We start from the raw sequence: 27,785 nt of genomic DNA on the forward strand, positions 1-27,785 counted from the left end.
ATAATACTGGTGGCATGTAATATATAACTAAGAGGTGGTACAAATAATTTGACCTAGGTCCTCAAGCATGGGTAGATTTTCTATAGGCAGAAATGAGCAAATGAGTAGCATTCCTCAGACAATAGCTTTAACAAAACCATGGAGAAAGGAAAATATCAGGTGAGCGTGTGAATATAGGCATACCTTGTTTTATTGTGCTGTGCTTTACTGAGCTTTGCAAATAAACACTGCATTTTTTCAAAAACTGGAAGCCTGTGGCAACCATATGGCAAATAAGTCTATTGGTGCCATTCTTCCAATAGCATTTGCTCATTTGGAGTTTCTGTGTCACATTTTGGTAATTCTCACAATATTTCAAACATTTTCTTTTCTTTTCTTTCTTTTAACGTAGGCTCCACACCCGATGTGGAGCTTGAACTCATGACCCTAAGAACACGAGTTGCGTGCTCTACTGACAGAGACAGCCAGGCACCTCTTAAGCGTTTTCATTACTATTATATTTGCTAAGGTGATCAGTGATATTACTACTGTATTGTCTGGGGTGCTATGAACTGCACTGCATCCACATAATATGGCAGATTTAACTAATAAATGTTGTGAGTTCTGACTGCTCCATCAAACGGCTGTTCCCCCATCTGCTATCTCCATCTCCTCAGGTCTCCCTATTTCCCAAGACACAACAATATTGAAATTAGGCCAATTATAACCCTAAAATGGCCTCTAAGTGTTCAAGTGAAAGGAAGAGTCACATGTTTCTCACTTTAAATAAAAAGATAGAAACGATTAAGTTCAGGAAGGAAGTCCTGTTGAAAGCCAACCTAGGCCAAAAGCTAGGCCTCTTGTACTGAACGGTTAGCAAAGTCGTGAATGCAAAGGAAAAGTTCTTGAATGAAATTAAAAGTGCTACTGCAATGAACACACAAATGGTAAGAAAGCGAACAGCCTTATTGCTGCTATGAAGAAGTTTTAGTGGTCTGAATAAAGGATCAGACTAGCCACGACATTTCCTTTAATCAAACTTAATCCAGGGTACAGCCCTCTCTTCAATTCTAAGAAGGCTGAGAGGAATGAGGAAGCTGCAGAAGAAACGTCTGAAGCTAGGAGAGGTTAGGTCATGTGGTTTAAGTAAAGAAGCCATCTCTATTACACAAAAGTACAAAGGGAAGCAGAAGTGCCATACAGAAGCTGCAAGTTATTCAGAGTATCTAGCTAAAGATAATTAATGAAGGTGGCTAATAAAACAACAGATTTTCAACATAGATGAAACAGCCATCTATTGGAAGAAAATGCCATCTAGGACTTCCACAGCTAGAGAGAAGTTGAGGCCCGTCTTTAAGGCTTCAAAGGACAGGCTGACTCTCCTGTTGGGGGCTAATGCAGCTGGTGACTTTAAGTTGAAGCCAATGCTCATTGACCATTCCAAAAATCCTAGGGCTCTTAAGAATTATGCTAAATCTACTGTGCTCTATAAGTGGAACAATAAAGCCTGGATAATAGCACATCTGTTTACAACATGGTTTACTGAATTATTTTAAGTCCACTGTTGAGACCTTACTGCTCAGAAAAAAATTCCTTTTAAAATATTACTGCTCACTGTCAATGCACCTGGTCAGCCAAGAGCTCTGATGGAGATGTACAATGAGATTAATGTTGTTTTCATGTGTGCTAACACAACATCCATTCTGCAGCCCGTGGATCAAGGAGTAATTTTGACTTTCAAGTCATTATTTAAGAAATACTTTTTGTAAGGCTATAGCTGCCATAGATAGTGATTCCTCTAATGGATCTGGAAAAAGTAAATTGAAAACCTTCAAGAAAGGATTCACCATTCTAGATGCCATGAGGAATGTTCATGATTAAAAAAAAAGAACAACATTCATGATTCATGGGAAGAGGTCAAAATATCAACATTAACAGGAGTTTGGAAGAAGGTGATTTCAACCCTCATGGATGACTTTCAAGGGTTCAAGACATCAGTGGAGAAGTAACTGCAGAGGTGGGAGAAACAGCAGGAGAACCACAACTAGAAGTGGAGCCTGAAGATGGGACTGAAATGCTGCAATCCCACCACAAAGTTTTAATGGACAAGGAGCTGCTTTTTATGGATGAACAAAAATAAGTGAGTTCGTGAGATGGAATCTACTCCTGATGAAGATGCTGTAAAGACTGTTAAAATGACAACAAAAGATTCAGAATTTTACATAAACTTAGTTTATGAAGCAAGCAGTGGTAGAGTTTAAGAGAAATGACTGACTTTGAAAGAAGTTCTACTGTGGGTAAAATATACTATCAAACAGCATCACATACTACAGACAAATTGTTAGTGGAAAAAAAAGAGTCCATCAATGTGGTAAACTTCACTGTTGTCATATTTTAAGAAATTGCCATAGCTACCCCAACCTTCAGGAAGCAACACCCTGATCAGTTAGGAGCCATCAACATCAAGGCAAGACCCTCCACCAGCAAAATGATTATAATTGACTGAAAGCTCAGATGATAGCATTTTCTAACAAAATATTTTTAAATAAAAATATGTACACTTTTTAAGACAAAATGCTATTGTGCACTTAACAGACTACAATATAGTGTAAACATAATTTTTTTTTTAATTTTAGAAAGAGGTGAGGGGAGAGGGGCAGAAGGAGAGAAAGAGAAAGAGAGAGAGAGAGAGAGAGAAAGAGAGAGAGAGAGAGAGAGAGAGAGAGACAATATCTTAAGGAGGCTCCACCCTCAGTGCAGAGCATGAAGCAGGGTTCAATCCCATGAGCCTGGGCTCATGACCTGAGTGCAAATCAACAGTCAAAGGTTCAAAACCTAGGCGCTCCATAAATGTAACTTTTATGTGCACTGGGAAATCAAAGAATTCATTTGACTCCCTTTATTGCAATATTTGCTTTATTGGGGTGATTTGGATACTTGCCTGCAAAAATGGATATGCAATTAGACATACCAAGAGAGGGGTACAAACACATACTAAAACAGAACTGTGTAAGACCTTATTTATGTCAAGAAATCTAGACTTCATTGAGTGAACAAGCTAACTAAAGGTACTTTATAGGTACAGAAATGAGAAGATAAAAGAAATAATACAAGAAAATTATTTTAGTGGCTCTTGGCCTAAATAAAGCTAAAGAACCTCAATTTGGATGATTATTTGATTGATTTACAAATATGTATTGGGTCCCTACTATACGACTGATGCTGTTCTCAGCATGGAGGAAATAAAGTTATGAGTCCTATATGATTTGGTCCTGTTCCCTCCCTGACCTCATTACTTACTATACTACTTTGAGGACTCAGTAGTGCCAGAGTGACCAGCTTGCCATTTCCAGGCATGTTCTCATCTTGGGCCATTTGCACTGGTTATTTCTCAGAATCCTCTTCTTCCACCCCACCAAAATACATGGCTAACTCCTACCTGTCCTTCAACACTTGGTTCAAATGTCACCTTTCCCATGATGCCTATTCTGATTACCCTATTTTAAAATGTAACCAGCTCTGTTTTCTTTCCTTGTCTAACCCCATCACTTACCACCAAACACATGACATAATTTATCCATGTATTATGCTTATTGTTTTCTTCTCTCCACAAGAATGTTAACTACACAGAGACAGAGATCTGTCTCTTATTCATGGGTATTTCATAATTATCTAGAAGACTGCCTGACATATATGAGCACTCAATATATATTTGTTGAACACTGCTAAGTACAGGAACTGTTAAGAGTTCATGATCTTCTCAGGAGAGAAAAATAATTAAGCAGTGTGAGAAATTCATCAAAAGAGGGATATACATAGTCTGCCATGAAACCCAAAAGGAGAGGCACCTGGAAACATTCAAGGAAATCAACTTTTAGAAGGTCATGATTAAATGAAATGAGAAGGGTAGGAATTTGCCATAAAAATAAAAGGTATTGTTACTGGAGAGAACAGCAGGATACTCTTTAGTTGCACCAAAATAAATTGTCAGTAGCACCAAATACATCTTTATATCACTAGCACCAAATACGGAGCTTAGTACATGGTGCATTCAATACATGCTTGTTGAACTGAACTACACCAGAGAGAAAAGACCAGATATGGTCTTTATGTAAGTAGAGAAAGGTCTGAGAAGGAACAATTAGAAAAGCAGAAAGAATCAGGACAGCATTATGTCAAGGAAATCCAGGGTAAATCCTAACAATGGTGTCAAATGTTTAGGGGTCAAAGAGGATTATGTTGGAAAAAAGGCTTTGAGTTTGGTACGTATCAGAGAGCAGATTTAGCAGGATACTATAGACAGAATGCAGACTACAATAAATTAAAGAGTCAATATGTCAAACAAAAATAGAGACAGCTCCTGAAAAGCTTACAAATACTATTCAAATGTTATCTCATATATGTTATCATGTCATCTTACAGTTAGGGCACAGGGACTTCAGGAAGTTGATTTGTCTAAGGCTATGCAGCCAGCAAAGTCTGAAATAAGATATGGATCCAGCTTTTCTGACTCTAACTCTCATACTACTTCCATTCTCTTCACCAGAATTGTCTTCTTATGCTGCCATTTATAGTATGGGGCTTCACAGAAAGGACAGTGAATCCACCACAATATCCTACCAATATTCTGACATAATTAGGGAGGAAGTAAGAGAGGGCCTGAAGAAAATTTCAAGTGTAAATTCTAGTGCGAAAAAAAGAAACTGAGTATTTCCAAAAAGTATTTGAGACAATGAGTACAGACTACACAGAATCTCAGGAGCAGAAGATACTGAATACCTGAGACCTTACAATTTAATTTGGTTTGCCTGTGCAAATAAGTTAGCTGTATCTTATTCTTTAAGTCAGAGCTTCCCAAGTGATGCATACATAGGACAGGATTATTAGGTGTGTGATGATACTAATTCCCTTAGTCCTTACAGCTGTAGGTCTATAGGTCTAAATTTTCTTCTATGTACCACAATGTGCCACACAATTATGATGGGTGTCTGTGAGACATGAATAAGGATGGAACACTGTCTAGGATTACTTCTAAACAAATGATTAATTTAAAACAATGTTACTGTAGGCCCTTTAAACCTTAAGATATTACTTACATTATTCACATTTTCAGGGAAATAAAGTTCTAGAATTAATTTCCTATTATAATTCCACACCCAAAGACAAGACCAAATGATGATGCTGTCAACTTAATTTTTCCTCTTGTCCAAATATACTAAACATACTAAAATACTTGAAATACAAACACCTGGATGGTTCAGTGTGTTAAGTGTCTGACTCTTGATTTTGGCTCAGGTCACAATCTCACAGTTCATGGGATTGAGCACTGTATCTGGCTCTGCGTTAACGGTGCAGAGCCTACTTGGTATTCTCTCTCTCCATCTCTTTCTGCCCCTACCTCTCATGCACTCTCTCTCTCAAAAATAAATAAATACATGTTAAAAAAAAAAAAAAAAGAAATATAAAAAAAAATACTTGAAATAGGCTTACCAAAGATATACTGTACTGGGTTAAGCTTCAGTACTGAAATGGTATTTTTTATCTGAATTAAAGTCAAAACAATAACATTATGATCCCTATTATGTAGATATAACAAGAACATAAAAACATACCTGTGGGGCGTATCCAGGAGGCACATAAATAGGAGGCACAGAACCGTTTGGGGACATCATTGGAACCTGAGCAGGACCTGAACGGATCACAGAAATGATGTGTTAATCCAGGATTACTTAGCAAGCTAAAGTTGAAAACAATTTGAGTTAGACTTTGAATACTTCATCTAAACTAAACACTCAAATTAACAGTAACTGTGTTACTATGAAAAGAAATTCAGATGATTCACCTGCTATAAAACATAAAAGTTTATCCTATAAAGTACAATGAGTATTATTTACCTGCAGTTGTATTTCTCACCAGAAACCCTTCTGGTGATCACAACAGCCACTTGGGGAGCTTTCTAAAACATCAATTTCCAGGTTCTTCTAGAGATTCCCATTTATTATACTTACAGTGGGGTCTTGAGTCAGTGTATTTACTCTACAAATATACCTAGTGAATCTTACGATTGTGCAAATTCAGAAACACTGACCAGAATCAAACTAAACTGTGCATATAAATCAGTGAAAAATATAAAAAGTAATATTTTGAAAAACAATAGAAAAAAAAGTCAAGAGCGAAAAGCAGTAAAAGGAAGAAGATATTTGGGATTTGCTTTGTTAATGTTCAAAGCCTCTTGTGTAATGTGTAAGTCAGGTCTGTGGAGGTTTGAGAACAGTTAGAAAAATCCTATACATGCATATTTAGCCAAGGAACAATTTTTGTTTCTTACAGTCAAAAGTTCTGGGGGAAAAAAAAAAAAGGAAAATTCAGCTTGTCTCATTCTATATTTTATTTCATTTTTACTGTTATCCTTTCCAGATAACTTTCATAAAGATTATCTTATTTATCTCCTCTCTTAATGTTTGTGGGATAAAACAGGCACATTTGTAAAATGTGTTTATTTTTTCTAGTAACTCAAATATTGTTTTATGCGACTTTTTGAAAGAAGCATCTCACTTTCAGATCCTTTTCTCCTTGTAACTTTAGACTGCATTGTCCCCTCACCCACTAGTTTTTAATAACTTGAGATTAAACATTATCAAAGAGCCTCACTCATTTCTTAGGAATAAAGGTACCCAAGAATCTAATGAAGAATGTAATGGGGGAAGAGTTCTTTTTATATGTGGAATTTCAACCTGCAGAGTACATATAATGGGTATCAATTATTTAAAAAAAAAAAGGGAGAAAAAACTTAATCATAGGGCAGAAAAGAAATAAATTTCACTGGTAACATTACACATACTTCAGGAAAACAGAATGAAGAGCATGGAGGTTACAGCAAATCCAGATTACAACCACTCTCCTCTCTTAGGCAAGGAGGGGAGTAACAACCAAACAACAAAGTGGTTCGTGGTGGGGACAGGGGAAAGGAAGTGAGTGGTAAGAAGGAAAGAGAAAAGAGAATGCAGGAAAAGGGGGGGGGGGGTACATGAGGGTAAACGCTAAGGGGAGGGAGGAGAAAAGAAGGGATGGAGGAGAAATACAGGGATAAGAGGAGGGGAGGGGGCAAAGAAGGAAGAGATAACAGGAGAAAGGGAAGGGTAAAGAAGAAGACAAGAGAGTGAAGAGAGCTGAAATTGGGTGGGGGGGGGGCGGGGAAAGAAAGAGGTGGAAGATGGAAGAGAGAGACAAAAGAAAGAAGAGGAAGGGAGAGAAAAGGTTAAAGACTCAAGTGGTTAGGAGGAAGTAAGGAGTGTATAGGTACGTGCCTGTGTGGGGGGCAGACTACCAAATTATGTTCTATATGACTATAAAAATAACTTTTTCAACAAAATAATCTTCCCATCCAAAACAAGCCCACCAAATATATGAAGTTGTTCAGAATATTTTCTTAGAATAGCTAATTATACATAGCTAAAACTAATTGACTATGTGTTAAGTGTTTTTTGTTTTTTCTCTTTACAATCATTCTATTCCCATTTTCCAGATGTGGAAATTAAGGCAGAGAGGTTAAGCTTGCCCTAATGGTAGTATAAAGATCGGAAACCAGGCAGTTTCATTTAAGGATATATCTGTACAACATATTTAGTGAACATTTAAATACTATGCATTAGTGCAACTGATGTAATTTGAGACTTAAGAACTATGCTCCAATGTTTCTAAGGAAAATAAAGTTCTTCATTATCTTAAAAAAATAAAGAGTAAGAAAGAACAAAATTTTCCTACATTTAAGCCAAAATTAACCAATTAATTTACAAAATAAAACTTGTGAGGGGCTTTATACCTCTAGGCCAGAAAGGCTTCATCCAAAACTTACCTTTTAACTTCTCTATGGGGGACTCAACAGAAAATGAGAATAGTTTTAAAATAATGCTGGTTTACATCTATTGGCTAATTCATATAAAACTACAGTAAACTAGTTTTTTGAAACCTGAGTACTGGCATAGGTATTATTTATAGCATGTGAAATTTAGCTGGGAACTAGGACAATTCACTGAAAATTCTATTTGCAATTTTAGTAAAGGAAATTAGTATTTTTTGAGCTTCTACCAAATATGCCAGGGGCTGTGGTTCCTTTCACATGTCAAATTTAATTTTTTTTAACGTTTATTCATTTTTTTGAGAAAAAGAGAGAGAGCACAAGTGGTGGTTGGAGGGTGGGGGGGTGGCATAGAGAGAGGGATACACAGAATCTGAAGCAGGCTACAGGCTCTGAGCTGTCAGTAGAGCCCCACGCAGGGCTTGAACCCATGAACTGTGAGATCATGACCTGAACCAAAGCCAGATGCTTAACTGACTGAGCCACCCAGGCATCCCTGTCAAATTAATTCTTTAAAAAAAGAATTTTTTTTTAAATGTTTATTTATTTTTGAGACAGAGAGAGACAGAGCATGAATGGGGAGGGTCAGAGAGAGGGAGACACAGAATCTGAAGCAGGCTCCAGGCTCCGAGCTGTCAGCACAGAGCCCGACGCGGGGCTCGAACTCACGGACTGTGAGATCATGACCTGAGCCGAAGTCAGATGCTTAACCAACTGAGCCACCCAGGAGGCCCTCAAATGAATTCTTAAATCAAGTCATTAGAATAAGTTTTTGTTGCTGTTTTTTAGCCCCCAGAGTAAAAAATAAGTTATTGCTGATTACATTTAAAACTGCAGAACTACATAGTTGCTTTGGGTTGCCCTTTTTTACTAAAAATATTAATATATAAATACTACACAGTTACAGTTCAAACCATATACTTTGAAAACTACTTCATACTTATATTTTAGTAGTACAAAATTCTACTTTATTCTTTAATTATATTTAAGTCTGATAGTGAAAACAACAAAACAAACCGAACCTAAAATAAACCAGCAGAAAACACATTACTAGCTGCAGTCCAGGAATAATGATTAACTCATTTCTCTATGAAGTAATCATTTCACTCTAGCAAGTAAATAATCTTATCCTGAGGCAGAAATGTTACATGGTTAATTTTTTTAAGACAATTCATGAATACCCTATTTAGTATCTAAAATACTGGTGTGAAACAACATTCAACAATGAACACATTAAGTCCCATTATATAAACATAGTAAATATAAATTTAGAACTACAATATTTACAGCACCACTTCAGTTGCTATTCCTATCTACGGACAGGAATATTCCTGTCTAAACCCCTAAAACCTTGCATGCTTACTAATGCGAGTGTTTGTTTACCTCTTTAGTTTCAACATTACTTTTGAAAGAACTATTGGAATAAAATATCGAAAGTACTAAAAGATTAACTACAAACCCTTATTAAATGCAGTGAGGGGGTATTCTGTTCCAATAAAGAAGCCAAGTCTGTTACAGATTGTACCATTAAATGAACATCTGGTAGAAGAGAAGCTATATCTGAACAACTGTAGATACACCCAGCAGCTCCTTAATAACCTATATGACCTAAGCAAAATCTACCTCAAATCATAGAGCTATTAATCATTTTTAGGGGCATATTACCTATTCCAAAACCTAAAAGAGGAAACAATTCTATTCACCAATTGTCTTAAGAAATTTGAGAAGCCCTCACCTCCATTTCTTAAAAAGTGCCATCAATGATTTAATAAAGGCGATATTTCATCTACGTCAAGTTTAATTCGTATTTTTTTATTAGCATACATTCACATTTAAGAGGGCTTTTTTTTTTTTTGATGAAACTGCAAATTTGAATTTAAATTCTTAAAATGCAACGGGCTGCTGACGTGCTACACATTCTCTTTATAAAGAGCTTCCAAGCTTTCACAATGGCTTCCAAATAATCTGATGCCAATATTCAGATTTTAGCGGTAAAAAGAAAACCTAGTGAAATAAAGGCGTTGGAAAATAATATTCTGTGGAATGCAAAATCATTCTATCTCCAAACAGAGTCTAATCTTTTTGTAACTACATGGCCACAATTTAAAATATTTGCACTGCGATACATTTGGCATCTATTGAAAACACACACACACACACACACACACACACACACACACACGGCATGACTTCAGATTAATGCAATGCTTTCTATGTTTAAAATGAAAGAAGAATGTTCAAAAACAGCAAATCTTACCACTCATTTTGTTTTTACAGTAGCAGCAGAGAACAAGAAAATCCAACAAGGAAACAGCGTAGTACACGTTAACAGCTTTAATTGGAGAACGGTTCTGCTTTTTTTTTTTTCCCCAAGCAGCGAGAGGAAAAGATCCTTTGACCGAGTCATGTGATACTCATCACGTGACTTGCAGTGACCCGCGGAAAAGGAAGAGGAGGAAAAAAAAAAAAAAAAAAAAAAAAAGCAAACATTCCTGCCGCCAGCGTTTGGGCTATAGTAAATGATTAAATGGTTTTTACTGCTGCCACCGAATTTGAGGATCTTTCAGACTTCCTCCTGAAGTAACTCAAAAGCTCATTAAAATACCCATACAGAAATACATATCTGATGTAAAACACTACTCTGTTTTCATTTATCTCCTGTTAACATCACAGGCATTTGTTTTCATTTATCTCCTGTAACATCACAGGCATTACCTTCTAATTGTTTTTATTATCCAGACCGCTACCTCCATTTAGAAAGTTTAAGATACATATAACATTTAGTAATTTAGCGGGTTTGCTCTGAAATGTCCTTCTGTAACTTGATCCACTCTCCATGCTCAACCCTTAATGCCCACAGCACACAATGGTCTATAGAATATAGGCTTGATCAATGTGTTCCTCAAACATGGGATTCATGTTTCAGATTGGCATTTGCCTCTCAAGTTAATAAAGGGTATCACTTTAAGTGTTGGTTTCATTTTATTTCTGATTTTGTTTTGTTGTTTGTATGTTTATTTTAAGACTTAACCTGGACATTAATACAGATGCCTGATGGATGGCATTGTCACTCATGTTGATGAAATCTTCAAAGACAGGCCGTGATTCAGGCTCAGAACACCCTACCCAACCTCCCATAGAGACCAAAGATGTTGTTACAAGAGAGGAGAAGACTGTAAGAACTTTTGGAGGTCTTTTCATTACTTATGGTACTATGTAAGCTAAGGAAATGTGTTAATAGTTAATATAAATGTGTAAGTAATGATAATGATTGCGATTTGTTTACAAGTTGCCCAGTGGAAAGAAAATATATTTAGTAACAGAAGATTTAAGTTTTAATAAAAGCTTCAATATTTTTTAGCAAGGCAATTTATTGCTCTTCTAGTCTGTTTCCTTCCGTAAAAAGGTTAAAATTATCAACCTTGTAGCACTGTTGTGAGATTCAAATTAGGTGTATTTAAAGTACTGAGTACTTCTTTCTCATAACGATTTCTCTTTCCTCGACAAATGACAGCTATTATTTGTTTGTTATATTATTATAAATAAAATTATGATTACTACATGTTTTCAAAAACAATTATATATTGCAGAGTATGTGCCAGGTATCATTCAGAGTGTTTTACATGTGTTAACTCAATCCTCACAATAACTGAAGTAGGCATCATTTATAGGTATGGAAACTGAAGCAGAATGCAGTTAAGTATCTTGCCAAGGGCACACAATGAGGCAAAGTCAGGGTTATCTAATAAGAAGGCTATATTTAAAAAAATTATGTACACCACATTCAAAGCCTCCTCTCCCAAGAAGATGGAAAAGAACTAGCAAGGGGTTATTGGAGAAATAGGTTTCAATAAATACATGCCAGGGACTCCAGAGGAGATACGATACTAACAGACTATTCTCAAAAGTGGCAAAGAGTAGTTGTTAATTTCAAAGTTCCTACTAAAAGGCAAGGCTGCCTTGAAGAACTAGGCCTGAGAGTAGAGAGTCCTGGTCTCAACAGAATCTGCTTGTAAATTAGCCTCTCAGCAAATCTAACCATACCTCTGATTTTCAGTCCTTAAACAAAAGGCAAGCCCCTCAGCCCACTTCCTCATTTTTGCTCATGTTCTCACACAGCTATGTTTCCATTTCTTGACTTTTTCTTTGACTGATGATCTTTTCAGGTCTTTCCACTGTGTTCATTCGAACCTCCCCCCCCCCCCCCATTATAAGTAAATTCCCCTATATTCTCAACTATTTCACAGAACACCTATTAATGTGTTTCTTTGAAATGAAACCTGGCTCCCCCCAGGACAGCTTTGCCAGCAGTCCCTGGGAGTAGAGGCTTCCTATTCTCTCCTGAGGCAGTCTCCAGATACTCCAAGGCTGCTTCCCATTACCACTGTTGTTCCAGTTTCAGGCTTAAGTTTCTTCTTCCTTGAGATCATGTCATATAAATATAGGACATGAAGTTCTACCACTTCTCATTGCTGTTCTCATTTATTGAGAACTCTGGCAGCACCATGTTCAGTTTTTTCCCTTCTATCCTACTCTAGCTCATCAGCACAATGACTTTAATGTCCAAAAGTCTTAGCCTCAAATTTTCATGAACTCTTCCATTCTGTTTTTAGTAACCCATCTTCAAAGATACATCTTGGAACTTATCACTTAAAATTCTACAATCTCATCTTTGAAATCCCAACTTTCATGTTTCAGTATCTGGCCACCACATCTATCTTTCATCTCTCCAGTTTTCTCTTTGTTCTACAATATTTGTTCTTTCTTATAATGATTTCCCTTTCCTCCTGATTGAACACTACCTTCATTGCCTGATTTCCTTTCCCATCGATGTCTTTCTTTTACATCCCCTCCCTCCAAATCCCTAATTTTAATGAAATAATTAACTTCTCTTCTCTTAGATCTGAACTGTAGAAATCAAATGACATTCAGACTGTCATGTTTATAAACATAGTTATCTCCAACCTTAACTTAGCCATCAGCATTGCTCAGGAATCCTTTTAGGAATTTATCCCTGGTTAATCGCCTATCCTGTTTTTTAGAGTGATTATCAGAGATCTCCACCACCCTTTAAGGACTTCCCCCAACCTCACCTCAACCATGTATGTCAACATGAAATTGACTATTTCAATGTTACTTATAAACTTTTCTCACCTCTTTCTTCTATTTTCAGCAGAATCACTGTCCCTTCACGAGGTCGAAGTTACCACTCCACTTCCATTTTTTTTTAATTTAGAAGTTTTTAATGTTTATTTATTTTTGAGAGAGAGAGAGAGGGACAGAGAAAGAGCATGAGTGGAGTAGAGGCAGAGAGAGGGAGACACAGAATCCAAAGCAGGCTCCAGGCTCTGAGCTGTCAGCACAGAGCCCCATGTGGGGCTTGAACTCATGAACTGGGAGATCATGACCGGAGCTGAAGTCGGATGCTTAACCGACTGAGCCACCCAGGCGCCCCGTCCACTGCTATTCTTGATCTAATTTCCATTCCATACTCCACTAGCTCTTTGCTGTACTGGTTATTTCTGTCCCGTTCAGTATTTTCAACTGTCTTCATTATTTCTAATGCTTCTAACAAGACTTAGCTCTCCATCTTAATTATTCTCAACTATCCACACAGTTGCCATAAAGTTTTAATGCCTAGGATTGATTAGTGGCATGGTCCATACTTTCAAGAACTTTACAGTTATAATAAGGACAATGCAAGATATACATATTTTATGTGTCCTAAATACCTTGTTAATTCATGAATGTGCACCAAACAATTTTCCTAGAGGAATAAACAAACAGGAAGCATCAAGAACACTACAATTACAGGAATGCATTATGCAGTGATGACCATATTCTTCATTTTCCCTTTCTTAGCTGATTATATGATAATTCCAGCAAATTTAAAATGCACCTTTTATTTTCAAAACACTCTCCAACATTTTGCAGACGGTTCTCTTAAATCAATAGCATGACATGTCACAGCAATTGTTTGTACTTTTTGATAACGTTTTAACATATTAACTATTAGCATTCTTGTAGGTTTGTCAATACAAGCACTAGGTGACACGTGGATGACTTTGTTTATAAGCACTTATTAGGTACCAGGCACTGGTCTAAGTGCTTTACAGATATTAACTCATTTAATCTGCATAATATCCATCTGATATGGAATAAGTATTATTTCCATTTTATAGGTAAGGAAACTAAGATACAAAGAGATTAAGTAGCTTGCAAGGTCTCACATCTAGTAAGCTGTCAAGAGAATTAGGTGGTCTAGCTTTGAAATTTATGTTCTTCACCATTACATTATATTGTCTCTTGTTTAGGACATAACAAAAATATTACAAATTATAAAATAAATGAGAAAATTGCAGCATAATTATACCAAGATTCACTTGAAGATAAATTACAAATAGAAAAGCACTGAATATTTGGATGGAAGACCCCATGTAACACACCCCAAATATCTGCTAGTTACAGAATAAAAACAAAGCAAAATGTACCTGAATGTATCTCACTGAAACTGCTGTGAAGAAGTTTTTAGTAAGTGAGTGATATCTCATATGGAAAACAGTGAATTACTTAATAGCCAAACCTGTTCCAAAAGTAATTTAAGGAGATTTAAGAGAAACAAAAACAAAAGCTAAAAACAAAAAACAAAACCCACTGAAAATAACAAAACAAAACCCAAAACAAAATAGCTGACAAACTGAAGAAAAGGGAAAATTTAGAAAAAAATAATATAAATAGGGAGTGAAGCTGGTCTTATGTCTTCCCTAGAGCTGGGCCATAAAATCTCTTTGGTTTGTATGAACTGAAATATGATTAAAATTAAGACACCAAGAACCACATTGTCAAGCTAGCTAATGCAGATAAAGCATGTCTCATACTGCCATAGAGCATAGCAATGATTTGGCTTGAAAAAACTAAAGTAGGTATAACCCCATGCTGACTTCTCTCATATATAAAATTCAGTAATGCATCAATAAATGTCTAACTTTAAACAATGTACCCTCAAAAATGGTTGCAAAATAAACAGCTAAGATAGCAAGACAGCTGAATCAGTGGACTTGCAGAAAGGGATTGCTAGTTAAAGGCAAATTAAAGTTGACTTTCATTTTACAAAATTTTTTCTGCCAACAAATAACCAAGATCAGGTGCTTATTAAGGCTGCTTTTAGACTGTAATATGTCTGGGTCATTGCATGTTAGAAAACTTAAGAGCCAGACTCATTCAACCCAGTGGTTTCAAATCATTAAGACATGAATTTAAGAGTGGGGATGTGAGATATATCTCATTCTACTCTACGAATATATATCTAATCCTTCAAAAGACTGACTCTGACCATGACAGTAATCCTGATTCTTGTGGTAGTATTAAGGTACAGGTTCTCAATGAACATCTAAGTAACATGTGTTAAGCTCATGCAGCTTAGATTATAACTGATGCATGTCCATGCAGACAAGGAAACTAGGAAAGGTCAATGATATCTGCAACTAATCAGGTCCTCTAGAGGAGGAGTCTCTTGCTCAGCAGTAACTGACACTGACATATGCAAATAATCTCAGGAAGATAAGGGGGGCTAAGAATTAGAACCTGTAACTTTATACTTGGCCACAAGTCAAACTTTCTTTTAAATCTCTCTTATTTGCTTGTCCATATTTTTCCTCTTTCCCCTTTTAGGGGCCTTAGTCACCTTGCAGATCTGGCCACACAGTAGCATTTTCTTTCTCTAATAATTTCCCTCTTTATTTATATTAAATTAAGGTATCAATTTAATAAAAGTTTTACTTTACACAGTTCATGCCAATGGTAAGCAAATGTGAGGATCATCCAAAAACCAGGTATGTTTTGGATTGACTGGGGTTGAGGGCAGCTGGATGAAGTTAGGAGGCGAGATATTAGACAAAGATTGATCAATAGAACAGAGATATCTATAGCTATATTTATGTTCTAATACAGTATTTCCCAAGTAGTTTGATTTATGTGCCAGTAAAATTTTAAAACAAATTCTGGGGACTCATTAAGGTAATTAGCTTTTAAAATTTTTAATTTTTAGGGTGACTGGGTGGCTCAGTTGGTTAAGTGTTCGATTTCAGCTCAGGTCATGATCTCTCCATTCCCGAGTTTGAGTCCCTGCATCAGGCTCTGTGCTGACAGCTCAGAGCCTGGAGGCTGTTTCAGATTCTGTCTCCCTCTCTCTCTCTCTGCCCCTTCCTCACTTGTACTCTGTCTCTCTCTCTCCCAAAAATAAACATTAAAAATTTTTTTTAAAATAAAATTTTTAATTTTTTATATTTTTACATTTGAGAGAGACAATAAGCGAGGAGGGGGCAGAGAAAGAGAGAAAAAGAGAGAGAGACAGAAAGAGAGAGAGAGAAAGAGAAAGAGAGAGAGAGAGAGAGAGAGAGAGAGAGAGAGAGAGAATCTTAAGCAGGCTCCACGCTCAGCACAGAGCCCTACACGGAGAGACAGAGAGAGACAGAAAGAGAGAGAGAGACAGAAAATCTGAAGCAGGCTCCACGCTCAGCACAGAGCCCTACACGGAGCTCAAAGTCACTACATGACCTGAGCCAAAATTAAGAGTTGGATGCTTAACTGACCAAGCCACCGAGGTGCCTCAGTAATCAGCTTTTTATTAAACCAAATTATGACCTTAAAAGGAAAGAAGAAAGAAATTAAGAACAGAAGGAAGTCTATTCTATACTACCACATCATTCATAAAGAAAGTATGTTTTAACCTCAAAACTGAAGGGATTTAACTTCAATAAATTTAGTTTAATGAAAAACCACTATATTATCCTTATTTTTCCCATTTCTCAGACTGGTGAAATTTCCCCAAATCTATGGACAAGGATTTGGGAATAACTCTTAATAGTAAGAGAGATGAGGATTTGTTTTCGAGGCTGGCTAAGTTCTGGTAATGCAAGAGGGAGAATACAGTAGAGGTAGGATAACCGTATTATCATCATCCAAATGAGGACACTTGTGAAAGTGAAAGAGGGGCCTAAAAATTATTAAAATTATGTAGCTCTTTATTGATTGACAAATTGCTTTTATTACATTGAAGGGCATGAAAAGCTCTATTAAAAACGTTAAAAAATAAAATGCTTAATTAAAAACATGCAAGTACATTAAAGAATATTTTACAGACTTCTTTATATTGAATATCTGGATATTAAAATAGTGTTAGAACAGTTATTTTTAGTACATATCCATGTAGTTTAGTAAATCTGTTAGCTATATGTGTCTCTAATTCCATATCCCTGGTCTTTAACAGAAAAATTTTTTTCAGTATAGTCTCATTTTTAATTTTTTCATAAAACTGCAAGTATTATATTTTATGGTTAATAACTTTGAAACTGTAGACACATTTAATTGACTCTTTTCCATAATATTTTAATTTAAGACTACAATATTTATATTCAGGGAATACTCTTGATTCTTAGGTGCCATCTGGTAAGATCTGAGCAAATTCTGCTAAATAGATGCTATTCATAATTCTATTTTTTTCTTATTGAAATGTATAAATATCTCAGTCCAATTATGTTCACTGGACCACAATTACCTCCAAATTTCAACAAACAAACCTCATTGAATTGCCTCCATTTATGGTTCTTTTAAATATTTAACCAAATTTAGATTTTTTTTTAGCTCACTGTTGCTGAAAGGGTTTACTTCAAAATAAAAAAAAAAGCACTGCCAATAATAAGTAGTTATAGATTTATATAATAAATGACAAAACCATTCAGACTTTTTTCCATATATATATATTCAGTGGCAGGGAGATTTCCTGCATGTACTTTACATTCATCTAACCTATACGCTTCCCAATGGTTACCTCATGACGCCAAGTGGCCAGTAGGGGCAGCAGCATCACATACTTCTTCAGCAGCCACCACTATGAGGAGACTGAAAGGAGTCAGCTGACCCTAGCCCTCTAGATCTAAGTACTTTGCTTTACTTCTAAGTACCTTAACTGCCGTCCTGGACTTGCTTCTGGTAAGGGTTAGAAAAAAAGAAACAATTTACTCTAGTTGCCTTTAAGATTTAATCATAGGTTAAAGTGAAAACAAGAGATGGATATACTGCTTACTAGAGGGGGTCATGGCAGAAGCCAGAAATACAAAATGGTAGATGACCAGATGCATTACAGATTTTTTTTTAAAGTTTATTTTTATTTATTTTGAGAGAGAGAGAGGGAGAAAGAGAGAGAAGGGGAGGGGCAGAGACAGGGAGAGAGAATTCCAAGCAGGCTCTGTGCTGTCAGCACAGAGCCTGATGTGGGGCTCGAACTCATGAACACTGTGAGATCATGACCTGAGCAGAAACCAGAAGTCATACTCTTAACCGACTGAGCCACCCAAGGATCCCGCATTACAGTTTATTTTAATGAAACACTAAATTATACTCTGTTAAACAATGAAAACCCTGGAGCAAATGTTGAGCTGGTTGGACACCAAGATGAGAGTTATATATGTACTGGAACTGTCCTAGACAAACTGGGACCAAATAAAATCACCCTATTAATAGTAGATGCTTATTTGATAAGTCTACAAAACACTTGGCAACATTCACTCACTTGAGGCAGGCAATTAGCACAGGCCTTGAGTCCAGGAATTTAATAAGTTGGTGATTATAATTTGGGAACAGTAATGCTGAGAGTTACAGAAGAAAAAGAAAAGATTAAAGGTCATTATTCACTGTTTAGATGTTTAAGGGCTTTTTCCTTGAAAATACATTATTCTTTTTTAAGGTTAGATAAAGTGGATTGCTTAAATGAGGGGCCTAAGTGTGATTCAGAATTATGGGTAATTTCATATATCTGTCTACAGCTAATTAAAAATTTATATAATTAGATTTGCTACTAAGCATTTAGATTTATCAGTGATAAGCACACTAAGTAGAAAAAAGTTTGAAGGACTATCATATCATGGGTACAATTTAGTTAGCACTAAATTGAACTGTATATAGATAAAAAACTTGAAGTAGGAGATGTATTTGTCAAGTACCTGTTTCTAAAGAAGTTATTTTTAATGTTCTTGTTTAGAAAGCGACAAAGGCTGTGATATTAACATGCATGGATGCAGCAGGTTGTGAACACTACTATTTTTAGTATCAGTCTAATGTGAACAATGATGAATCATTCTTTGTTATTCTAGTAGGAAATAGTGCTTGAGATTTTACTGCAGCACATTAGATTAACTATCTCTCAGTAACTGCACACCCACATGCTGACATCACACTGGCAGTGATATGGATCAGTGACGCAAATCCTGTCAGGATCAAACATTAAGGCCACAGAGGTTGAAAAAAAAGTGCCTACATAACAGGCAGACCAGTCATTGAACATGCACAGACTGCATTAAATCACTACTGCTAATGTTAAAAAGGGTTATGATATTCTTTTTACATAATAGCTGAGCTTTATAATTTTAATTACAGATTTCCCACATAACCCACTGTATATATTTATCTTTAAATTTCCTTACATCTTCTGTGCTTTAAGGTCTAGATCTTTTAAAACCTGTCTTAAGGTTCTACCAGCCACTGCGTTATCCGGAAAATGGCTTCTGTAGCCACACTGTAGACAGATCTTTTGAAGAATATGCCACATTTATTTTTTTATATAAAATGCTGTGCCTGACAAATAACATTTACATTGAGATTTGGAGCAATACATTCCATGGCCTCACAATTCATAGCTACCTCAGAGTCTTTTTTCCACTTCCATTTCTTCTTCGGGCTTTCCCTATTTTTAGTTTTATTGACATGAAAATATTGATTTTTTTTATAGTTACAGATGGATTGGAGAAGATGGTTTACCACGAGTAACTATATAGAAGTTTTCAAAATATCTTCGCCCTGAATTAACCCTCTTAGAATTAGAGATCTTCACTTCCCTAACAGGAACAGAACCTATCTCTGGAGGCTTGCCACAGAATGTTCACATTCTCCTTGTAGGGTCTTCTGAGAAGAAATTAGGTGTCTACACTTAAACATTAACATTCCTTTTCCTCAAAGACTATCACTTCCCAGGAGAACTGGAAAGCTGATGGGAGATGAGAGCTGAAGGTAAATTTAACAACCTTTTTGTTCTATCATCATTAATCTGACATAATCAGACTAACTTGAAAATATGCCAAGGATCCTTTCCCATGCTCTCAGGCATTTACTTTCATGTCATTTCCTATGAGAAATTGTTTTTAAAAAAAGAGAGGAAAAGTAAGGGCTCTCCTTCATTCTAAGGTTGTTGTTGTTGTTTTAAAACTAGTAATCATCTGAAAGAAACATTTGGAAGACATAAAAATTACTGAGATAGTTGTGTTTCTGGTTCTTTTTGAAGGGTAATCTTTAAATCTAGATTTTTCACAGTAGGAACCAAATGCTATTTCACAATTGAAAACATTGTTATACTTTTCCACTACACATCAACTTTCATCAGGAGAAGACTGGACTATAAGCTCTTATTTTTCTGTCATGATTTATGTATTTTGATCATTTGCTGTTGGCCACTATTATATCTTCCTCATCCCATCCTTCTCAGGGCAAGTCCTTACCAGCTAACATGATCTTAAATGGAAAAAAGGAGATTAAAAACTCACTGTGTTGATGGCTTGCTAAAGACTATGAAGGGAAGAAAAAACTCCCACGAAAGGAAAGACACAGATAGAGGCTTCATATCCCTTTCATTCTCTTCAAACATTACCAGACTGGGAAATACAGAGTAGATCATTTATGATGAGATTAAGGTGAGAAAGGGAGGAGGCGTGGCTCTTCCCAGGCTCTTTGCTTGTGGCCATAAAACACTTTGGAAATATTTAGATTGCAAGTTTGAGATTCCTTTTCAACCTTGTCCCCCAACCATACAGTTTGTCTCCCAAAGCAACCATTCTTTGCTTCTTGTAAATCTTTTCAGAGATATTCTATGCATGTAAAAGCAATTATATGTATATTCTTTTAAAAATACAAATGATAGTATACTATACACACTGTTTTGCACCTAATGATAGAGCTTAGAGATCTTTCCAAATGGTACATGTAGGGCCGCTTCACTTAATAGCTGCACAGTATTTCACTGTTACAATGTATCATAATTTATTTTACTCCCCTATTGATAGACATTCAAGTTATTTTCAACCTTTTACTATTACAAACAATGCTGCAATGAACATCTCTGTACAAACATCATTTCATAAATGTGTAAGTGTATCTGTAGGATAAATTATTAGAAGTGGAATTGCTTCAGAGAAATTTACATTTTTGACATTACCAGATATCAGTTTATACTAATGTATTTCTCATTAACACACCCTTCCCAGTAGTTACCACACTTTTTGATATTTGCCAATCTGAAAGGTGAAGACAGCATCTCGATATAGTTTATTTTGCATTTTCTTATGAGTAAGGTTGAATATCCGTATTAAACTTTTAAGAAAGAACTATTTATTTTTCCTTTTCTGTGATCGGTCTGCTCCTAGCCTTTGCCTATTTCTCTACTGGATTTTCAAGGGTTCCTTATACATTTAAGAAGTTAGCTCTTTTTGATAGGCTGCAAATATTTCTATTTCTTTGTCTTTTACCTCTCTTTATGTTGTTTCCCTCCCCTCCCAAGAGGGTGGGTTAGGGTGGCATTGGGGATGAGTATCCAAACATTAGAAGTTGAAAGCCGAAGCTTAGAGTTTGCTCAAAGAGAGTTGTTTCTGAAATGTGATTCTACAAAATCTGGTTTCATAAGGTACTTATTTTTTTTTATTTTTAAAATTTATTTTTTTAATGTTTGTTTATTTTTGAGAGAAAGCAAGAGAACGAGTAGGGGAGGGGTAGCGAAAGAGAGCGAGAATCCCAAGCAGGCTCCCCGCTGTCAGCACAGAGCCCAACACAGGCTCAATCCCAGGACCAGTGAGATCATATGACCTGAACCAAAATCAGGAGTTGGATGCTTAACTTCCTGAGGCATCCAGGTGCCCTTATTTTTTTTCATTTTAGAAAAATAAAGTGCAAGCAGGGGAGGAGGCATTGGGAGAGAGAGAGAATCTCAAGCAGGCTCCATGCTCAGAGTGGAGTAGGATACAGGGCTCAATCCCACAATCCCAAGACCATGACCTGAGTCAAAATCAAGTCAGAAGCTCAATCGACTGAGCCACCCTGGCGCCCCCATAAGGTACTTCTAAAAAAGGATTCTATTGTCAAAAGAGTTTAGAAGATGCTACAAATGACAAACACATCTTGAAAATTGATGATGAATGGCCTGTTAAAGGTGTTGGTAAGGTCTACAGCAAATCAATTTTATTTTCTTAAACAACTCAAATGTACTGGCTTTTTTTTACCTCCTATAATACTTACTAACAATCTTACAGTACCTGTTATACTGCTCTAACCTTGAAGGGAATAGATAGAAGAGACCTGTAGTATGTTTCTTTGTATGTTACCTTATTCATTCTTTTTTTACCAATCCCATAAATGTTACAGGTCTCTCATGCTTCCAATTTCAATCTTTTTCTCCTTACTTTGCATACTTTACTTAAAAAAAAATTTTTTTTAATGTTTATTTTTGAGAGAGAGAGAGAGAAAGAGTGCAAGTGGGGGAGGGGCAGAGAGAGGGAGTCACAGAATCTGAAGCAGGCTCCAGGCTCTGAGCTGTCAGCACAGAGCACGACACAGAGCTCGAACTCACAAACTGTGGAGCTCGAACTCACAAACTGTGAGATTATGACCTGAGCGGAAGTTGGACACTTAACCAAGATACCCAGGTGCCCCCACTTTGCATACTTTTCTTGAAGAACACATTCAAACTCATTGCTTTAAATTACATATTGACAAATTCACAATTTCTATTCTGTGATGGTTAATTTTATGTGTCAACTGGACTGAACTAAGAGATGCCCAGATAGCTGGTAAAACATTAATCCTGGGTGTGTCTATGAGGGTGTTTCCAAGAGAGATTAGCATCAATTGGTGAACTGAGAAAAGCAGATGGCCCTTCCCAGTGTGTGTGGGCAGCATCCAATCTACTGAAGGCCGGAAAAGAACAAGAAAGTGGAGGAAGAACAAATTCACTCTCTCTGCTGCCCCTGAACATCAGTAATCCTGGTTCTCATGCCTACCATCAGCCCACTGATTCTTAGGCCTTTGGATTTGGACTGAATTTTATCACTAACTTTTCTGGTTCTCCAACTTGCAGAAGGCAGATCATGAAACTTCCTGGCCTTTAAAATCATGTAAACTAATTGCTAAAATAACTCTCTTCTGATACATATCTATGTATATCCTATTGGATCTGTTTCTCTGGATAATCCTGACTAGTACACACTCCAAGCCTTTCTTATGAGCAAGATCTATAAAACCAAAAGGTACTTTGAGCCTACCATGCTCATCGTTTCCATCTTTTTACCCAAACCAATCCTTTTTTCCTTCTACATTATTTAGCATAGTAAAAGGTGCTCTCCTCCTTTATCTTTCTGCTCAACTGACTGAAAATTATACATCAGCCTAGTCTCTTCTTACCCCCCACACTGAGCTCCCCATATTTCATCATTATTACTACTCTTTTGGTTATTTTCCTGTTTAAAACCCTCAGTGGCTCCCCGTTCCCTTCAGGATAAAATCCAAAATTTTTGGAGTTACATATGAAGGGATTTGTTACATAGCCTGTTTCCATTTTTAGTCTCCTTTTCAGATACCTCTCCATGTACAGTGTTCTCCAATCTATCTAATTAATCACACCTTTTCAGTCTCCTCTGATGTCCGTGCAGTATGCCTTTGCACAGGTGATTCCTTCCGCCTCTAAGATATTTCTCTTTTTTTTCCCCTTATGGCTAAACATCTGTTTCTTTGAGCATCAACTTTTCCTGGAAGCACTCAACAGCTATTCCAAGCTGTGTTAGGTATTCCTTTTCTGGCCTCCCACAGATATTTGGGCATACCTAACTCCATCATAATATATATTCTACTGCATTTTAACTGTGGATTACTTGCCTGTTTCCCGTAGTAGGCTGTGAGCCAGGGTCTAGGTTTCTCAAATGGCTGTCAAGAATTGAGCTTTCCTTTAGGACAGCACAAAAGATTTATGGCAAATTGTCTTTCCAGGAAAAGAGCATGCCTTTAGTTATTCTGTTTTGTGTTCTGGCGAGTGCCTGAGTATGGGAGACTGAGTACAAAAGGGTAAGGAATTCCAACATATTAAGATTTTAAAGAATGTTACAATATTGAAATGAAGATCTTTCATTGTAATGATAAAAGGATTTTCCAAAAATGGTGAAAGATTATATGATAAAATAAAGCACAAGGGGATGTTAAAGACAGAGAACTTTGTTGATCCACAGAAAATAAAAGCAGGATTTAATTAAAATCTCTAAAAATGAATCAACATTTTCAAATAATGTTAGTGCATAGGTTTTGGGATCAGAATTCTATGTTTAAATTATGACTCTGGCCAAGAGTTACTTAACCACTGGAGCTTTAGAGCAATTAATACACAACTGCAAGAAAACTGTTTACCACCACAATTACTATGTTATTGTATGACTCTTATGGTTACTGGTGACATGTGCCTTAATATAATACCATATAATACCATAGTCACAAGACACAAGCCATACTTCTATAGACATAAAAAGGGTCTAAGAAATGAAACTATGTTGGTTGCTATGATAGAGGAAATGAGAATTGTGAGATGAGTCCTAGATAAGTTGGAAGAAGAGAATGATATTTTCCTCTTTCTATTTCTAGGTAAGTAGTAAAAATTACATTCAACATGTTGTCACATAACAAAAGGAACCAGGAAAGATCTTTTCTGTTTCCTGGGACAATTTCTGCAGATGGTATAAGGGTATGTGAATCAGTTTATGTAAATTCATGGTAATCTCTATAACTTTATATAAATGTTCTCTGAACAACCTAGGCTTGCCTTATCATAGCTATATACTTTGGGGAAAAAATAGAAAGGTTTATACCTGAGTTAGAATGTTTAATTAACACTTCTTTGAGTCCAAAATTGTGGTTGTAGTTACTACAAGGTTAAACTAAGGTAAATCTATGTATTTGTAATTGTTGCCCTTCTCACCAGATCTTTCTACTGAACTTAGAGAGTCTGGTTTTTATTTAATAAGGAAGGTAATTTTTCTAAGACATTCTTTCATAGGGTTAGGCAAATGTATGTAGAACACAAAATAGGTCTGCAGTAATACTGGTTTCTTTCTTTAGCATCTCTTCACAGAATGGTTTAGCTAAAAAGAGAGGATCCAAACAAGTATATCTTCTTCCATAAATATAGTCTGGCTTATACAGATAACTTTTTTGGCGTTGGACAAAATCCTCAACATCTAAAGGTTTTTTTTGCCCTGGGTTTCTTATATGTCCCCTTGTGTGTCAGAATTCTTTAAATCAGTTCTATACTATGGTATCAAATTTATACATTTCTTTTCTTCCACCCCCTTAATTTTCAAAAATCGTCAGACTATTATGTACTTAATAAGCTTAGTATGTCCCATTTTTTAGTTTTTAGTAGTTAAAACATCCATTTATTTGTACCAAAATACATTATATGGTTCACCATTTTCCTTAATGAGCCTTACAAGGCCTCAGCTTTAAAGAAAATAATCTATACATTTTTAAAAATGAAAGTTGGACTAAATAATTTAAAAGGGGCTAAAACTTCATATCTGTTATTTAAGCAATTAATATTGTAATCAATATTATAATTGATAACCAAAATTATCACATTATATAGAAAACGTAAAGAAGAAAGAAACTCCTACCTATGGTAATCCTACCATACAGGGACAGGCACTGGAAGGAAATGTGCCCCCAATTTTTTTGATGCATATATATTCATTAAAGTCATAGTTTTCCTAATTACAAAAGAAAGCTAATTCTGTTTATATCCTTAATGTCCTTCAAGATTCAAGTTCTAATTAAATAAAACCACTAATTAATAAGAATTTTTAATGTTCTATTTGAAGAGGTAAAAAGTAGAGAACAGAACTCATCGTTTGAGTGTCCTAACCCCAAAACTTGTTTGGATGATCCTACTGTGAGCACCCTTCCTGTTCTTTTCCATCATAGCACTTCTCTCACTCTAATGAATTCCTTAACTGTTTGTCTTCCCTAGGAAACTATAAACTTCATGATGGGCAGGGATAATGTCTATTTTATACATCACTATGTCTTCAGTTTTGCAATGGTGACTGTACATAATAAGTTCATAATTTGCTAAATGAAAGAATGAATTAAAAAAAAACCCTCTAGGCTATACTTCAATCTAGACTAAGCAATTTATCAACTCAATTTTCTAAATAATAACAGTACATATTAATGTTTATAATGATTCTGAATTATTTTCTGTATATTCTGTTTACCAAGGTTGACTATAAGTGTTTATTTTGTAAACATTTTCAGTAAAATGACTCGGAAAAGGGCTTTCTGCTTTTCAGTTGATAGGAAAGGTATTTTACAAGAACGCTCTGTGCTAGGTTAAAGTTTAAAGCATACACTTTTATGTCTAGAGTTATTAAATCTACTAACATCATCTTCAGTGAAAATATCTTAAAACCAACTGATGAAGATTTCTTGCCCAAAAGATGAGCAGGTAGAAATGTGTGTGCACACTCCTGTGTGATTTTTCTAAGATGATGCAACGTGAACAAAGGTATGAAGGGGGTATTGGCAAGAAATATGTAGAGATTAGGGGACCTACAAATCTTGCAATATTTGGACCGGAAGATTTCTGAAGTAAAGCTGGAAAGAAAGATTGGAACCACGGATGGAGTGCCTAGAAGATTAGGCTAAGGGTTCCATACTATACAAAATGGGAGAAGGCAAGGTTTTTTTGGTTTTTAGCACAGTGATTAAAAAAAAAAAAAAAAAAAAAAAAAAGTAGTGTTTTAAGAAGGCCAATCCCTGGAGTTGTAAAATAAATAAGCAAAAGTGACACAGACTTTTCTGTAAATAGATTTGGGTCCTAATCAATGTGGGACTAATGTTTTTAAAAGGCCATAAAACTACTCAGGTGTAATACATGGCTAAATGGATTTTTGTGACAAGTTTTAATCAAATCTGGTTAGAAAAGTATAGCTCTCTAACGTGGCTATTTGTGGAAATTTCCCCAATTTATACATCTAGTTAGGCAGATTTGATCGAATCACATTATCTCTATATCACTTAAGAAGAAGTAATTGCTTCATATAGATATAAGTTCTTAACTTATTTCCAAGTGAATTGTCCAGAAGGGTATTTCAAGTCCAGAATGTACTGACTACTCTCTCAACTTTATGAATGACAGTATGGTTCTGCTATAAACAGTCACCAGTGAAAACTGATATGGCCTAAAATGTAGTTAAAATACTGTGCACATGCAATAACAAGAAAAGTGGAATGACCTTTTATTATTAATTACTGTAGAATATATCTGAATGTATCAAACATTTAAAAATGTCTAATGTAACTTAATCCTATGTATATATCTATATACATTTACCTGACAAACATATCTGACATGGCTTCCTTTGGGCCAAGATCACTGACTAAAAAGCTCAAAAATCCAATTCTGCTGGTGGACAAAGAATAAGAATAGAGAGAAAATTCCAAAGGGACAAGTGAAAAGTTGCTGGGGAAAGGTAAATAAATATTTTTTGGGTAAAGAGAAAGAAGGGAAAAAAAAGGGGGGGGGGAGAAGAAAGAAGGGAGGTGCAAGTTTCTTACAGCACTTGTTTTATTTACTTAAAATGCTATTTTTATTTTTTTATTAATTTTTTTTAACATTTATTTTTTGAGAGACAGAGAGTGAGAGAGAGTGTGAGCAGGGGAGTGGCAGAGAGAGAGGGAGTCACAGAATCTGAAGCAGGCTCCAGGGTCTGAGCTGTCAGCACAGAGCCCAACACGGGGCTTGAACTCATGAACCACGAGATCATGACTTGAGCTGAAGTCAGGTGCTTAACCAACTGAGCCACCCAGGTGCCCT

At 36.0% G+C, this 27,785-nt stretch overlaps 1 protein-coding gene across 5 annotated transcripts in view; it reads right to left on the reverse strand.

Annotated features, from left to right (window-relative positions):
* The window catches only part of FNDC3A (fibronectin type III domain containing 3A), a 143,109-nt gene that overhangs the window by 58,392 nt on the left and 56,932 nt on the right, over positions 1-27,785 (reverse strand). For 4 of the 5 annotated variants that reach the window (XM_042967852.1, XM_042967922.1, XM_042967702.1 and 1 more), the window contains exon 4: positions 5,592-5,668. In XM_042967852.1, coding sequence (XP_042823786.1) covers positions 5,592-5,668 — 77 coding nt within the window. Of the gene's footprint in view, positions 1-5,591; positions 5,669-10,094; positions 10,206-27,785 lie in introns of those variants that run through there. The other variant, XM_015538997.2, reaches the window with a different exon arrangement.

This window comes from Panthera tigris, chromosome A1 (genome assembly GCF_018350195.1).
Source record: "Panthera tigris isolate Pti1 chromosome A1, P.tigris_Pti1_mat1.1, whole genome shotgun sequence".
In the NCBI taxonomy this organism is placed as follows: Eukaryota; Metazoa; Chordata; class Mammalia; order Carnivora; family Felidae; genus Panthera; species Panthera tigris.